At 44.7% G+C, this 15641-nt stretch overlaps 1 protein-coding gene across 1 annotated transcript in view; it reads left to right on the plus strand.

Moving 5' to 3' along the window:
* Positions 1–15641, plus strand: part of ARP7 (actin-related protein 7) — a 65909-nt gene that overhangs the window by 26917 nt on the left and 23351 nt on the right. Inside the window, exon 4 of the mRNA XM_086511805.1 lies at positions 7274–7509. Within this exon, the coding sequence (XP_086367931.1) occupies positions 7274–7509 (236 nt within the window). The remainder of the gene's footprint in view (positions 1–7273; positions 7510–15641) is intronic.

Raw genomic sequence — 15641 nt, forward strand, 5'->3', positions numbered from 1 at the left:
TGCTTATAAACTCGCTCTTCCTTGGGATGTTAGTGTACATCTAGTGTGTTTCATGTCAGTCGCCTTAAAGTAAAATTGGGCGAAGCCGACATTGTTGTGTCTATCGAGGAAAAATGTATGGCAAGATATGTAAACTGAGTATACTCCTCGAGAACTAGAGGCACTTTTAAATCATCGTACCGGTCATTCGCGCCAAAAGGCTTATGACGAGTACTTAATTAAATGGAAGGGTCAATCTGAAAGGTTCGCTACTTGGGAATCAGTTAGAGCTTTGAAAGCTCAGTATCCCCACTCCATTGACGAGGACATCAATGGTTCTTAAGGGGGGAAGTATGTTATGTCTTGCTCACAGGAGAGGGGATCTAGCCCAGACGTCGTCGGGATGGGCGTCTAGTGTCCGGGCGGACGTAGTGTGAACCCTGCTAGTGTGGCGGCCATTATTATACAAGGGATGCCAAGGCCTCATTTGCAGTTTTCGACCCCCACTGACAGAGTGTTAGTGGTTAGCACGCGAGGCCAGGAGTGTCGAGGTCACCTCGAGGAGGTGAGGCCGGATGGTATGGGATGCTCGGTCTTACAGGTGCACGCCTACGTCCTCAGACGCTGGCCCCGGCACGGGGGAGTTGTCGGATTGTGGCTATGGTCGGGTGGTTTGTCCTATGCGCGTTTGTAGGCGGTCCGTGTAGTCAGGAGATCCACTCTCCTTTTGTTCGTTTCACTTGGGAAACTTTCGAAGGCTTTTTGGGAGTGCGAGGAGTAATCTAAGCTTTTCTTCAAATCTTGTACGTCAAGATGGTCCCCTTTGCTTGAGCGCTAATGACTCAAGTGACCAACATTAATACATGGCTGTGGAAAGTACATTGACCAACACCTAGTTAGCGCCGATGCACGGGTGAAGTTCTTAAGGAAGCTGTCAATTTGTTTGGCTCGGGATTGTGGAGTCAAAGGCAAATGCAGGAGTTTACTAGAGGATAGAGGCAAAGGTTTGCTTGACAAGAACGGTTGTACTAGTGCTCATTTAGCAGCCTCGGTACCCACGAGGTTCGATATCTGTTGTTATAAATGCGAGAAGATGCTTTGTCTGGCTCGAGGATGCGAAGCCAAAGGCAAAAGCAAGAACTCACAAGAGGACAAAGGCAAAGACAAGCTTAACAGAGATAATGATGGTAAAGATTTTATAGAGGAGATCAGCATGGCACATGTGGTGACGACCATTACGGTAGATTTCTAGTCATGTGGCGGTTGCTGCCACTAGCTTCAACTAGGGAGAGGCTTGTGAGTGCCAGAGAGGGGCAAACAGTGCTCCCTACAAATAATTTGGACCCATGCGTTGGAGTTCAAGTTATCGGTGTTTGAACTCGTGGTTCAGATTTCAATGCACATGCATCTCGCAAGGAACAAATGCGACGTATCTAAACACTATGGATAAGTGTACCAATTGATTGTTGTTGGTAGGATCATGGAGAGGATGCGTTTCAAAGTTCATTGTCTAGGAAAGTTTGGACGTGATGTTGTCAAGGTTGACGTAGTGTGGTCTACAGTTCATTTTCTATGAGGCAACCGATGCTCAAGATGGCATTCTTCTAAGGTAAAAAGTTTGGAGTAGCATAACCGAGGTGTATCCAATAGTCCAAGACTCCAAGGCCTTTTGCCGGGGTGTCCATGGTATGTAATGGAAATGGCCTATGAACTTTGAGAGTAGCGGAATTAGGAAATTAGATCAAGCACTTTTGTGAGATTACTTTGTGAGCATAGAGGGTGAACTTAATTGATGGTAGCAACATAAACATGGTACTTAGTTAACTTGGTATGAACAATACTTTTGCAAGAGAGAGAGTTTAGAGAACATGACAACAATTGAGGACCGGATTTCTGTGGAGCCGGTCCCCCCTCCAATAGACATTTGTATTATAGTTTCTCCTATCAAGAGAGACTTGGTACAATACAATCTTTGTGTTCTTTGTCGCCTAGGTGATGCAATGAAGATGGAAAGCTTCATGCATCACGAGCATAACATAAACTTTGTAGAAAGCATTAACTATCCCAAGCCTCAGTTCCAAGGCCTCAAACACCTTTTAAGGTGGAGAGAGCGAGCGGGGAATGAAGATAGGGAAGAGGAAGAAGAAACATTTCATAGGAGAAAGAATTAGTTCCTCACTTATCATCACTCTTCTTGCTAGCATACATAATAGCATAGTAATGAAGATGGAGAAGATGGCAAGCTTAAGCATTGAAGCATAACTCTTGGTTGGATTTGCATTCTATAGCCAAGAGTGTTGGTGTAGGCTCTCAACTTCTCTACTAGCTTGGAGAAGGCGATGGAGCTCTTGCACTTTGCACTACACAGAAATGAGGGTGTGTGTGAGTGTGTGTGTGGGAGGGTAGCATGTCCCTAGCTTCCTTGGTCGACCCTCTCTTGTAGCTCAAGCTTGAAGCTCATTGGATCCTTGCAAGACTAGCCAATCACCTGCAGGATGCATTACAAGCAACAAGGGTAGTCTTGGGACAAGTGTCCCCCTTTCCCCTTGGAGAGAGAGGATTTGATAAATGCAAAAACAATTAATTAAATGTACTAAATTATCATTGGAGCCCTTGGGAGGCCAACCAATAGGCTTTAGGCACACTATGAGGGCAACATGAGAAGTGTCCTATATGCTTTCTTTGTACCAAGCTTGCCTTGTGTGGTGTGTGTGTGTGTGTGTGTGTGTGTGTGTGTGTGTGTTCTCTCTCGTCCCCCTAGCTTTAGGGCTCGCTTGCTCTCTTGTAGGTATGGAATTTGACTTGTGCACACCTTACCCTCAAGCACCTTAGTCAGCAAGCATGACAAAGCACCTCAAGCTTGGGTAGCGTTCCCACAAGTACCTCAAGCTCCCCAGTCGGTAAGCACGACAAGCACCTCAAGCATCTTAGTCAGCAAGCACGACAAGCACCTTAGTCATCAAGCACGACAAGCACCTGAAGCTTGGGCTGGGTTAGCTACATCATATTTCTCGTAGCTAAATTATCTCAAGGAAAGGATTCCTTGAATTGAGTGGGAGTTATGGTGGAGGAAGGGAAGCTCAATATTGAGAAGTTCCCACCTCAAGCTCCGCCCTAGCTTACCTAGGTCAAAGGACTTTTAACACTAACCTTTGAAGGTCTTCATTGAAGCTAACCCTAAGGTCTTTTAAGCTCCATTGACTAGCCTCGCTCTTTGACAGATCATCTCTCATTTGGACTCCTTTACCATTGGCCCCGTGGTGAGATAGATCTGTAAGCACATGTCTATATTCTAACCCTTGTTCCCATTTCTTCTCCCACATTAAATGATCAGTTTAATATGAGAAAATCATTGGGTTTGTTAGATATTAGATTTTATGACATGGTAGCTTTTTTATCGACTTGGTATCACTATTTATGTCCACTCGGAGCTGCAAAGAGAGTGTTAAAGTTTATAGTATCTCAAGTGAATAGCCCACTGTGATCCCAATATTTATTTTGGCTTTAAATATTTATTTTACTTATTGTCAAAGTCTGGGTAGGGCAATTTGCTAAGGTGAGTGCATAAACACACCTAGTCCCCATTGTATAGACTAGCAATTCATTGCCAAGGTTGGTTGGTTCAGAACTCTCTCTCTCTCTCTCTCTCTCTCTCTCTCTCTCTCTCTCTCTCTCTCTCTCTCTCTCTCTCGTGCTTCTCTCCTTGTTTCATCGCTTCCGCATTGGCGACTTTGACATGCGGGTACCGTGTTTTGATGTCCTAAAAATTGAAGCCAAGTGACTCTTTTGTAGTTTTTTTTGCCATTTGTCCTATCCGTGAAAAGATTAGTACGATTTGGATGTGATTACTAAATATGTTACATTGATCATGATTGATATCTGTGACCCTTGATAAAAATGTGATTGATCAATGATTGATGTCTTTGTGCAAATGCTGGATGTGTGCAATGTGGTGCCCGGGTACTTAGAAGTCAATGTTTGTCCTGTGTTTGTTTTTGTAGGCGTGATCGAGGGTGATTACAATTTTTTCAAGAGGGGGGTATGTCACAAGTTGGTGATGTGGCATCCATAGAAGACAGAGGGGTTAGGGCTTTAATGCAGAGTTACCGGGGAACGCCCCCTAGCCTCCGTTCCGGCGTTCCGGGGGGCAGTTCCCTTCCCGAACGTTCCGAAACGTCCCGGAACGTCTGACGTTTCGGGTGGCCAGTGCAAACCGGAACGGCCGGCCGTTCCGGAACATTCCGGAATGCCCCTGGAACGGCCAACGGCTACAAACAAATTTGGCAAAAATTGAAAAAATTGAAGTAAATGTTTGGGCTTCTGTTTGAAGTGTGCAAGGCCTCAAGGACTCATAAAATGCACCCCCCTCCCCCTTTCTCTCCACAAGCTAATCCTCAAGGCTCAAGCTCTCTCCCTCTCACACTCTCAAGATCTCTCTCTCTCAAGACTCACTCTCTCAAGGCTCAAGGCTTCAAGCCTTCAAGCTCTCTTCCTCTCCCTCCCACTCTCTCAAATCTCTCCCTCTCCCTCTCACTCTCTCGAGTCTCTCCCTCTTCACTCTCTCTCTCTCTCTCTCTCTCTCTCTCTCTCTCTCTCATCATCTAGTCATAGCAAGGTTGAATGGTCTTCAAAACGAGTTTTTTGTGAGTATTAGAGTCAAAGCACTCTAATACTCCTTGTATTTAAACACAAGGAGCTAAAAAATGCACTATTTGGGTGTTTTTTATACCTCCCGTTCCACGCCGTTCCCGTTCCGGACCCCTAGCCGTTCCCCCGTTCCGCGGGGATCCCGTCGCCGTTCCCGTTCCGTGTTCCGGGTAACTATGCTTTAATGCCCTAACTTTGACCAACTTGTGAAGTGTGGCCGAGGGGCCTAAACCCTACAAAGACCAAGTGCAAAAGAAAAACTCTTGATTGGCTGAATTTCTGAAAAACGCAGACTGTTGCTGGCGTGGTAGAACTGTACAGAAGTTCTGCGTTTTGGGTTGACTATGTGCTGACGTCATAGTGCTGTACGGATGGAAGGTTTACGCCCAACTTTTGAGAATAGAGCTCTTGGGGCTCTGCGCATCCCTTGTATTGCTTAAAAGGACCCTTGGGGCCTCACTCCCTGCAGAATATTTGGATGCAAAGTCTCGAGGAGCTGGATCCTCGGGAGTTGTACCTTTGTGATCGGCAATCAATAAAGAAATAGCAGAAGGGGCTCCAGTCTTTGGGGCTAGTTCATTTGGGAACGTAACTTCGCCGTTCCATGTTATCTCTCTCTCTCCACATTCAAGTTCAGTTCACTTATTTGCAGTTTCTGTTTGGGTGTTGCTATTGATTTCTTGCTTGGAGTGTCCAACCACACTGGGAGTGGGACAAATTGGCGGATGATCTACACACACAAGGTGACTACTTTCCCCTATTTCCTGCAAGGTTTGGGTGAAAGCCACTCCCCGCAGGGCTCGGGTTAAAGCCAGGATACTTACGGCTCACAAGTCAAAGAGGTGAGCACCTATATACAAAAGCAAGATCGGGTTGAGGGTTAGCCTACCACTCGACCTTCTACAGCAAGATGCAGCAACTGGGGAGCTAGCCTACCTTGTTCTACTTGAGCACATAAAGATTCGTCCAAGATAGGAGGTTACATACTTGAAGACAACAACCTCCTTAGAGATGGCTCTTTATAAGACAGCAGCGACCACGGCATAGTCACAAGGGACACGTCCCGAGGAGTGGGGACGGGGGACGGAGCTCAAATGGATTTTTAGTGTATAAAAGAGGGCAGGACGGCAAGTGGGGACAGAAAAGTGGGGACGGGAAGCCCAAAAATGGGCGTCCCCTGTGACTATGGACCACGGCCCGAAGGTGCATTTTTCGAAGCAACCAAGCACCGCCTAGAATGATCTTTCTATTTGAAATTATGTAGCTTCAGTAAGGGTAACACGACTTGTCTGAACTTGCACTTGGAAGGGATGTGCAGGAGAACTTGGTAAAATTCTTGTACACAACTCTCGTCTTGTGAAGGCCACACTCCTTACTCAACTAAGGGATCAAGTTCGAAGACCGAAGACCTGCCAAAGACTTCACGGTTTCATGAAGATCCAAACGCTAGTTGAAGACTTGATCCAACCAGGTGCATCATGATTGAAGAATACGACCATTGGCAGCCAAAGATGGTGTCTGCCAAAGCCAACATGGCGTGTCCAAATCAACACATCGCAAGTGTTGCATTGCAGAGATTCCACTTCGAATTTGACTACAGGAGTCTCTGAGTGGACCAACGTCGCAGGTGGTATGCACCCAAGGTTACCTAATGTTCAAGTGTGGGCAATGCTAATCATACATTCAAAACATACTTTCACATTTCTACCAAATTGCCAAAATCTACACATTTATTTCATAAATCTAAAAAACAAAACATTCCTGCAATGCATTCGGGTACATTTGCAATTAAGCTGTTTGCACAAACATGCACTAAGTGCATAACACAAAAACTCTGACAGGCTCGTAGAGGAGGGGTCCTGGGACTGTCATGGGACGTTTCAACTTTCTGGGATGTGCCTAGTATGAGGGACACCTCTGTGATGTATGTTAGCTTGCGTCTTGACCGTAAGGCGTAACAGTCCTATATAGGGGGCCTACTGGCCTGCACTTGATCTATCTGTATCTGCCCCCTTAGGGGGTATCACCCTGGCCTTGGTCACTTGCGGACAGGCTGCGTGCTCTTTTCTCCCACTAGCGTTTTCTCTCCTGAGCGTTTTTCTCTGTCTCTCTCTTGCTGTCTCTCTTGTAAGTTCTGCTTGCTTCCACTCTCTCACATGGTAGGTGTCTGCAGTTTGTGTTATTCACACTTGGGTATCAGATGTTCAATTTTTTGTCTATTAACTCTCACACAACTCTGGTGAAATGAGAATGTACATAGTGACACATATGAGAGGGTGCCAACCTTGAGGTTTTTCCATTTTGACTCTTTGGTCAAGAACTATAGTGTCTAATGGTTGCTCTGTTTTACCGTTTATTTCTATCATTGCATCCGCCTAGACTTGTGCATGTAAAACTTTCTGCTCCTATGGTGATGCAGTCTACCTTTGATATTGCAGGGTCTTTCGAGCTCAGGTGTTTGTATATTGGTATATGACGTGTATGTTATAATCTTTGTCAGCTATCGATGGGATCCATTCTTGAATTTTGATGAATTTGTTGTACTAGAGTAGTTGAGCCAGCTGGTTCAAGTTTAGAGCTTATTTTCACTGTTTTACCCTGAGCTCACTCATTGGTCCACAGGGTTATGTCGTATGGCTGTGTACAGATATTGCACCCGTATGGGAGGGTGCTCTGCAGCATAATTGTGTGAAGAGGATGGAGCTTGGTGGTGATGATCTCACAAAGCTTTTGCTTGAGGAGTTTAGCAGGAATAATTCTGAGAGGAAGTTGGATCTTGCAACTGCAGAGATGCTGAAAGAAACAGTCTCAGCTGTTGCAGATGATTATGCAGCTATCATGCAAGACTGTCCTGTTGAAGAGCACATCCTACCAGATGGACAGGTTGGTCTGTCATTTATGTATAATTTTCAATACAGAGGCTAATGCCTAATTTGCGCAATGTATTTAACATGTAATGTTTCATAATGGAGGATACAGCTTGTTATTGGTGCAATAAGTTCGTATAGTATGATAGTTGAGGGAGCTTCATCTGAACGAACCTGATGTTGATGGATTTTTCCAGCCTCCAGAGTGGTCCAGCAACCTTTTGTCTTGTATTCAGACGTTGTCCATGTTGGCCTTGCAAGAGGATGATTATTCAGAAAGTAGTTGTGCTCATCTTGTGGTTTGACCTAGATTACCTAGTGGAGAACATGCTGTCCTGCTGACGGAGAGGGGTAGTGTGGGTCTTCTATTGGTTGTAATGATTTTAACTTCATATTTACACTTATTTTAATCCAAAAGGGACACTTATTTTGATGATCGCCATTCTTTGACTGCTGATGTTTCTTTGTGCTCGCTAGTTGTTTGGCAAAGTTTTTTGCGGGATTGGCACCCGAGATATGTGTCATTCTCTATTGCTGGCATTCACTTATGAGATGACTTAGCCCTGAGTATTTTTGTATTGTTGTTCTTTGTGCCCTCGTGAAGGTGGTCTCACTGAAAAATCTTCCTCTGAGTTATATTGCGAGTCCCCCATTTGCAAGGATTGCAGTATATTTTTAAAAATGGTTTTATGGCAGAGTCCATGTCTTTTGGTATCACTCCTTTGGTTCCAAGTAGGGTGACTACAGCAATGGCCCCCAATTCTCCCTAATATCTTTTGGCTATAAGATCTTGGCTCGTACGATCCATGCTTGTTTGAAGCTTTTCTTGCCAGACCTCATCCGTTCTTCTTGGAGAGGATCAATACATTCTTGACATTATCTTTTCTTTTATGGGGATGCCCATTTTTTCATAGGAACCGAAGCATCCTTGACTTATATTTTTATAAGGGTTTAGGCCCCTCGGCCAGGTTGCATAGGTTGAGAGGGTTAGGTTTTAACCCCCTTTGGGCCACTCGGCAGGAACCTCAAAAGTTGATACAACTTCTTTTGTGTCTTTCACTAGAATTTTTTGCCCCTTTTTTTGGGTTCTGTCCTTTAAGCCATGCTACGCCATCACTTTGTGACATACCCCCCTCTTGAAAGAACTGTTATCGCTCTAGATTATGCTTGCAAAACAGGCATAGGCACAAAAACTAGTCCAATTGACACTAACTCTAAGTACCGACATGTCACAAAGTGATGACGTGGCTGCCCGAGAGGAAACCCTAACCCTGACTGCTGCTGAAAACCCTAAAACCCTAAAATCTGCCAGAAACCCTAAAACAGCAGAAACCCTAACCCTAACCCTAAGCCTAACCCTAAAAGGGCAGCAGGGCAGAACCCGTGATGATGACGTGGCACCGTACGGGTCATTCCAGAAATTGCAGCGCAAAGTGCGGGCTGCGGCATATATGCTTTTTCCTACGCAAATTGGAAAAGAGAGAGAGAGAGAAGAAAATCTTTTGCTTTATTTTCCGAAGCTCAAGAGAGCTTGTAAGAGAGAAAAGAACCTTTGCTTTATTTTTAAGCTTTTGGGGCTCTGCTTTTGGCATCCCTTGTAAAATAAATATGTGGATTGGGCTCCCACTCTGCAGAGCATCTGGACGCAGAGTCTAAGAGTGAGACCCAACCACTCTTGTACTTTGAACTGATTAATACAAAAAGAAATACCGAAAGGGGCGCCAGTCTTTGGGGCCAATATCTCTAGGCACGGAACTTCGCCGGGCCAGTGCAAATCTATCGTGAATTGTTTTGAAGTGGTTATTTGGTGTTGTTGTGATTGATTCTTGACTTGAAGTGTCCAAGTCTGTTACAGTGGTATCAGAGCACGACCGATTTCTCTTCTACGGGAAATCTGATCCCAAATTTTTTTCCGCGGCACCTATGGCTTCACGTAAGGATCAATCGACTCCCTCTTCATCCGGAGATGCGGGCAGGGATCACAACGAAGATTCCGGCAGAGAGTATGGCCCGCCTCGGCCTACTTAGGCGGAGCAACGAGAGATGAAGCGTCGTCGATTGATCGATGATGCAACAAAGATGATGCTCAGTTTTGCGAAAGACCCAAAATTGGCAAAATATATGAGCGAGACTTCTTTTCAGGAAGTGCATGAGCAGTGGCAGAAAACCACAACACCACCCCCGAAACCCGCTCTCAAGAAACCTTCTGCTCACAAGACATATTCAGAGAAGGAATTAGAAGAGGTGGTTGATGCACGGATTGCTCAGCTTTTTGATGCGCAGAACAAAGCTAAAAAGCACGGCAAAAAGCAAAAGAAAAGCACTGACTTCTCGGGTTATTTGGGTCGTCAGTCGACATTTGATAAGGCAAAGAAACAGAAGAAGCATGTTGGATTTGAAGGAGTACCCACTTCTTCTTCTTCGTCTTCTTCTGACAGTTTTTCTAGCTCTTCGGATTCGAGCGAAGAAGACAGAAAAGGCAAAAAGCGAAGCAAGAAACAACGCTCGGAAAGGGCAAGAAAAAGGCAAAGAAGTCAGACAATCTCGCCCAATGAGTGATAGTTCTACAAAGGACTCGTCTACAGACAGTTCAGACTCTGATGACGACAACTTTTATGCGAACAAGAATAAATTTTTTATAAAGCCAACCAGTATGACTTTCTGGAAGATAAAAAGCAAGAGAGTCCGAGAGTTTAAGGAAGGTGGACAGTCAATCAAATTTGACACTTTTTCAGGATATAAAGATGCTTCGAAGGCTTTGTCTTTTATAGAGCAGTTTGATATCGCTTTCGCGGGAGGACGCTACTCAGAGCACTCCAAGATTCGGAGAGCTGCCTCTTACTTCAAGGGGAATGCTCGAACTTGGTGGTCCACGCTTCTTTTAAACAAGACTGGCCAGTTAAATGGCTGAAATTTAAGAGGCTTTTTATTTCTTCTTGGTTGACTCAAGGGTATGAACGCGATATACGAGCTGCTTGGAACCATCTTCGGATGACCAAGAGAGATACAGTGGATGCTTATTGCGAGAGATTCTGGAGCTCTTTTCTACCCGCCTCTTCATTCAAGAAGATCTTGTTCAGAGAACAGATTGAGCGGTTCACCTTGGGTCTACCTACAGAGATCCGAGATCACTGCTTGGAATAGAAGTCAGCTTCTATTCAGGAGTTGATGAGTCATGCGAAACGGGGCTTTGCCATTCACTCTGGCAGTCTGACCTACCCCACCGATGAGGTCATGACAGAACGAGCGGAATAGACTTCAACGAATGAAAGTAGAAAGAGAAAGAGCAACTCAGAAAAGAAGGATGCACGACCCAAGCTTACTCCACAAGAGAGAGCTCGCTTCATCAAGGGGGGAAAGTGCTTTGGATGCAGGGAACACGGATATATCTCCGCGAAGTGCCCTAAAAAGGCATAGAAAGAACAGAATGACAAGGACGACGACAGGCCTGAGAGTTCGAGAGCAGTTGAGGAACGTGGAAGAAAAGGCAAGATGAAAACAGGACTGGTTTGAGATTGTGTGGGTACGGATCCCAACACCATGGACGAGAGTACAGAACTTTGCCGAGCTTGGGGCAAAGTGAAAGACCAAGAGGCCTTGATCTTCTTTGATGGAGGAGCCAAGGCCAACTTCATTTCACCAGAATTGGCGGCGCGGCTCGAGATCACTCCCAATCGGATGGGACCACTTGCAGAGGCTGTTCTAGCGGCACCCAACAGGGACGTAGCCATTACACCTGTCATTGGTAAACTTCGATTGCATTGTCAGGGGTATTTAGGGTATGAGGACTTTTACATAATGCCTTTGGAAGGTTGTGATGTTCTCTTAGGGATTCCTTGGTACCACAAGAACAACGCCGTGGTCGATTGTCGGGCGAGGAAAGCGAGATTGACTACAGAGAAGGGCAGAACCATTGTACTTGACATTAAACCGAAGGGCGAGTTTGTCCCTATTGTATGGACTTCGGCCATTTCAAAATTAATGAAATCTAGTCTGTTTGTTTACTCGATCTTTATGAAAGAATTGAGCGATAAGGATAGGACAAATATGTCTAAACTTGATAAAGAACGCCAGGATTTTCTCCACTCTCACGCCAATTGCTTCTCAGAGGGCCTACTAGGCGAGTTACCACCTGCTCGTCCTCAAGATCATACCATTGATCTAATACCTAGAAGCACACCACCGAACCGGCCACCTTACCGTGTGAGCCGAGCACAGAATGAAGAGATTATGAACCAAGTGAAAGACCTCTTGGAAAAGGGTCTTGTCCAGCCTAGTACTTCACCGTATTGCTCTCCAGTGTTGTTGGTTTTGAAGAAAGACGGATCTTGGAGAATATGCATCGATTATAGAGCTGTCAACAAAATCACCATGAAGAACAGAGATTTGAGTTATTGCCTTCTTGCAGTTGTCTCGTGCGGTCTTAATGCAAGAAGACCATGTCATTGCTTACGAGAGTCGAATGTTCTCAAGGCCGGAAATGACAACACAGATTTTTGAGAAAGAGCTTTTGGCGGTTATCCATGCTCTTACTCAGTGGCGGCATTACCTACTCGGAGCGGATTTTATTGTCTTTACAGACCATCAGAGTTTGCGCTACTTCTTGTCACAGAAGCAGCTTTCGGAAAAGCAAATGCGGTGGGCGAACATCTTGTCACAGTTTCACTTCCAGATTGTCCATGTGCAGGGACAGAAGAATGTGGTGGCAGATGCTTTGTCTCGAAAGCCATTGGTTCTGGCTATTTCCGCCATACATCATAGGAGCTTCGAGGATATGGTCGATTAGTACGCCACAGATACAGATTTTGCAGACGTTTTCACACGGATACGGGATGGGGAGACAATAGCGGGATATTCCATTCGGGATGGCTACTTGATGAGAAAAACCATGTTGTGCGTTACACAACCGTTGAGGACCATGAAAGGGGTAGAGAGATACTTCTTTTGGCCAAGACTCAAAAAGGATGTGGAAGAGTTTGTGCGTAGCTGCTTAGTATGCCAGAAGGTCAAGTTTGACAGGCATAAAGCACAAGGATTGTTACAGCCTTTACCCATACCCACCCGCCCCTGGGAAAGTATTGCAATGGATTTCATTTTTGATCTCTCGAGAACACGCAGTGGTATCTGGATTGTTATTGACAGATTTAGCAAACAGGCTCATTTCATTCCAGTGAAGAAAACAGTCAAGCCAGATCACTTAGTGAGACTGTTTGTGGCCCAGATTTTTAGATTACATGGTATGCCTGAGACGATTGTCTTCGAAAGGGAGCCCAGATTTACGAGTTTGTTTTGGAAGGCAATTTGGGAGAACATTGGCACGCAGTTGTAGTTCTCGTCATCGTTCCACCCGCAGATTGATGGGCAATCTGAGATTGCCAATTCAGTGGTTTTAGATTTATTGAAGTCTTATATCTCGAATCAAAAGACTCAATGGGAAAAATACTTACCTTTGGTGGAATTTGCCTACAACAACACGATACACTCTTCGACAGGGAAGGCGCCATTTGAGATTATTGAAGGTGCTGCGAAGGTTCCACCCTTCTTAAGCACGAAAGATAAGATTTTTGAAGGGGATGAATATACGCGAGACTTAGAGACGGCTTTTGCCAAGGTTCGCGAGACTTTGCAGAAATCTCAAGAACGATAGAAAAAGGCAACGGATCGCCATCGTCATGACTTGAAATTGAAGGAGGATGATTGGGTGCTCTTACATTTTGAGAAGGCACGTCTGAGAAAGAAAAAGGGAAAGGAGAGGCTTTTTCCAAAGCTTAGTATGCGATACTACGGACCTTTCCAGATCTTTGAAAAGATAAATGATGTCTCCTTTCGATTGAAACTGCCTGATACTTGGAGGATTCACAATGCATTTCATGTGAGTCTCTTGAAACCTTTCTAAGGTGATGTGCTTGATGATGAGGAGCTTGATGAGCAACCCGAAGTGGAAGAAAACGAGGAGATCCTTGTTCCTGAATAGATTTTGGCACATAAGAATACGAATAATAAAGGTAAAGTTCGAAGGCGGTTCTTGGTTAAGTTCAAGAACTACCGTGCTTTGGATGCGAAGTGGATGGAGAAGGAGGACCTAGCAGATACTCCTTAGATTGTGAAACTTTACCTCGAGGCTTTTGGTTTAGCATAGTCTACTCCAAATGGAACCCAGAATTCAGCTTGGCCGGAGATCTGGTGCAGTGGGATGCACAAGAGGGGAGTTACTCCGCTCCTTTGTCAGCAGATGCCTTGATTTTGATACTAGAGTCATTGATGTCTCTTTGAGCTTGAGGGATACTGAAAGCTGACAGTATTCTGTTGTATGACTTTATGAAATGGAATTCTTGAATATGAGACTGATTTGTTCTTGACTTCTTTTTAAGTGCAAGAACTTGTAGACTAAATGACTGCAACATTTTGGTCTGATTGATCTCAAATAGACATGGTTGCAATAGGGGTTAGTCAATCGGACATCGATGAGGTCCCGATTGGATCTAGATGCGATTGCTAGCTACATTGCCGATAAATCATGGTCTAAGATCCGAATGAATGTTGAATGTCATGTGATGTCCTGTGATGTTGTGTGATGTGATTGTCGATTGGTACATGTGCTAGATGTGTGTTCTTAGTACGTAGGTAGTAACAGTCAGTGTCTGCTAAGACGGTTTAGGGCCTCTGTCTGTTTTGCAGGCGTAATTGAGGGCGATTACAATGCTTTCAAGAGGGGGGTATGTCACAAAGTGATGACGTGGCTGCCCGAGAGGAAACCCTAACCCTGACTGTTGCCGAAAACCCTAAATCTGGAAACCCTAACCCTAAAACTTGCAAACCCTAAAATCTACCAAGAAATCCTAAACAGCAGAAACCCTAACTCTAACCCTAAAAGGCCAGCAAGGCAGAACCCGTGATGATGACGTGGCACAATACGGGTCATTCCGGATATTGCGGCACAAAGTGCGGGCTGTGGTAGATTTGCTTTTTCCTACGCAAATTGGAAAAGAGAGAGAAGAAAATCTTTTGCTTTATTTTTTGAAGCTTAATAGAGTGCTTGTGAGAGAAAAGAACCTCTGCTTTATTTTTAAGCTTTTGGGGCTCTGCTTTTGGCATCCCTTGTAAAATAATTATGTGGATTGGGCGCCCACTCTGCAGAGCATCTGGACGCAGAGTCTGAGAGTGAGACCCACCACTCTTGTACTTTGAACCGATTAATACAAAAAGAAATACCGAAAGGGGCGCCAGTCTTTGGGGACAATATCTTTAGGCACAGAACTCCGCCGGGCCAGTGCAAATCTATTGTGAACTGTGAACTGTTTTGAAGTGGTTATTTGGTGTTGTCGTGATTGATTCTTGACTTGGAGTTTCGATGTCTGTTACAGACGTACTAGACCACACATACAACACTTGCACGAAAACAACATGCACTCAACATTCACATCACTCTCCCCATCTAGATCGTAGATGAGAATCATGATCATTGTAACTTATTTAGTAATCAAATCTAGACTACATTGATCTTTTCATGGATGTCTTGATCTACTAAATCTTGTTACTATCATATCCACATCACCCCTCATGTGAATAAGACAAAATGGTGTAGTCATTTCATCTTTGAGACACGTACTCAAATAATACACACATGAGAGAGCACATGTAACAAATTCACTTTAGGCATTCCCATTTAAAAGTACTTCTTCACATAAACTCAGTCAGCTTACCTTTCACTTTCCTTTCCTCGTGAGCCAGGACCTGAGTATCTCTTCTGTTTCTGGTTGCTCGTCTAGCTTCTTGTCCACTGGCACTTCACCTTTGAAAGGTCTCAATAGACTCACATGAAATGCATTGTGTAGCCTTATTCCGAAGTATACATCATTTATCTTTCTTGTGTCTGGAAAGTTCCATAGTATCGCATACTTAGCTTTGGAAAAAGCCGCTCCTTACCCTTTAGCTTTTGTAGTCGTGCTTTCTCAAACCTTACTAGCACCCAATCATCTTCATTCAGTTGCAAGTCGCGTTGATGGTTGCTTGCTGCGTTCGTGTGCCGTGCACATACAGGTCTGTGGGTTTTATGCGCATTGCCAAGGCAAGAGCCTTTTGAACTGGAACCGGATTAGCTAATTGCTAATCCCCCATAGGTACGCACATTACCATCGCGACAAATTG

This window comes from Adiantum capillus-veneris, chromosome 5, assembly GCF_014529385.1.
Source record: "Adiantum capillus-veneris isolate H3 chromosome 5, ASM1452938v2, whole genome shotgun sequence".
Classification (NCBI taxonomy): domain Eukaryota; kingdom Viridiplantae; phylum Streptophyta; class Polypodiopsida; order Polypodiales; family Pteridaceae; genus Adiantum; species Adiantum capillus-veneris.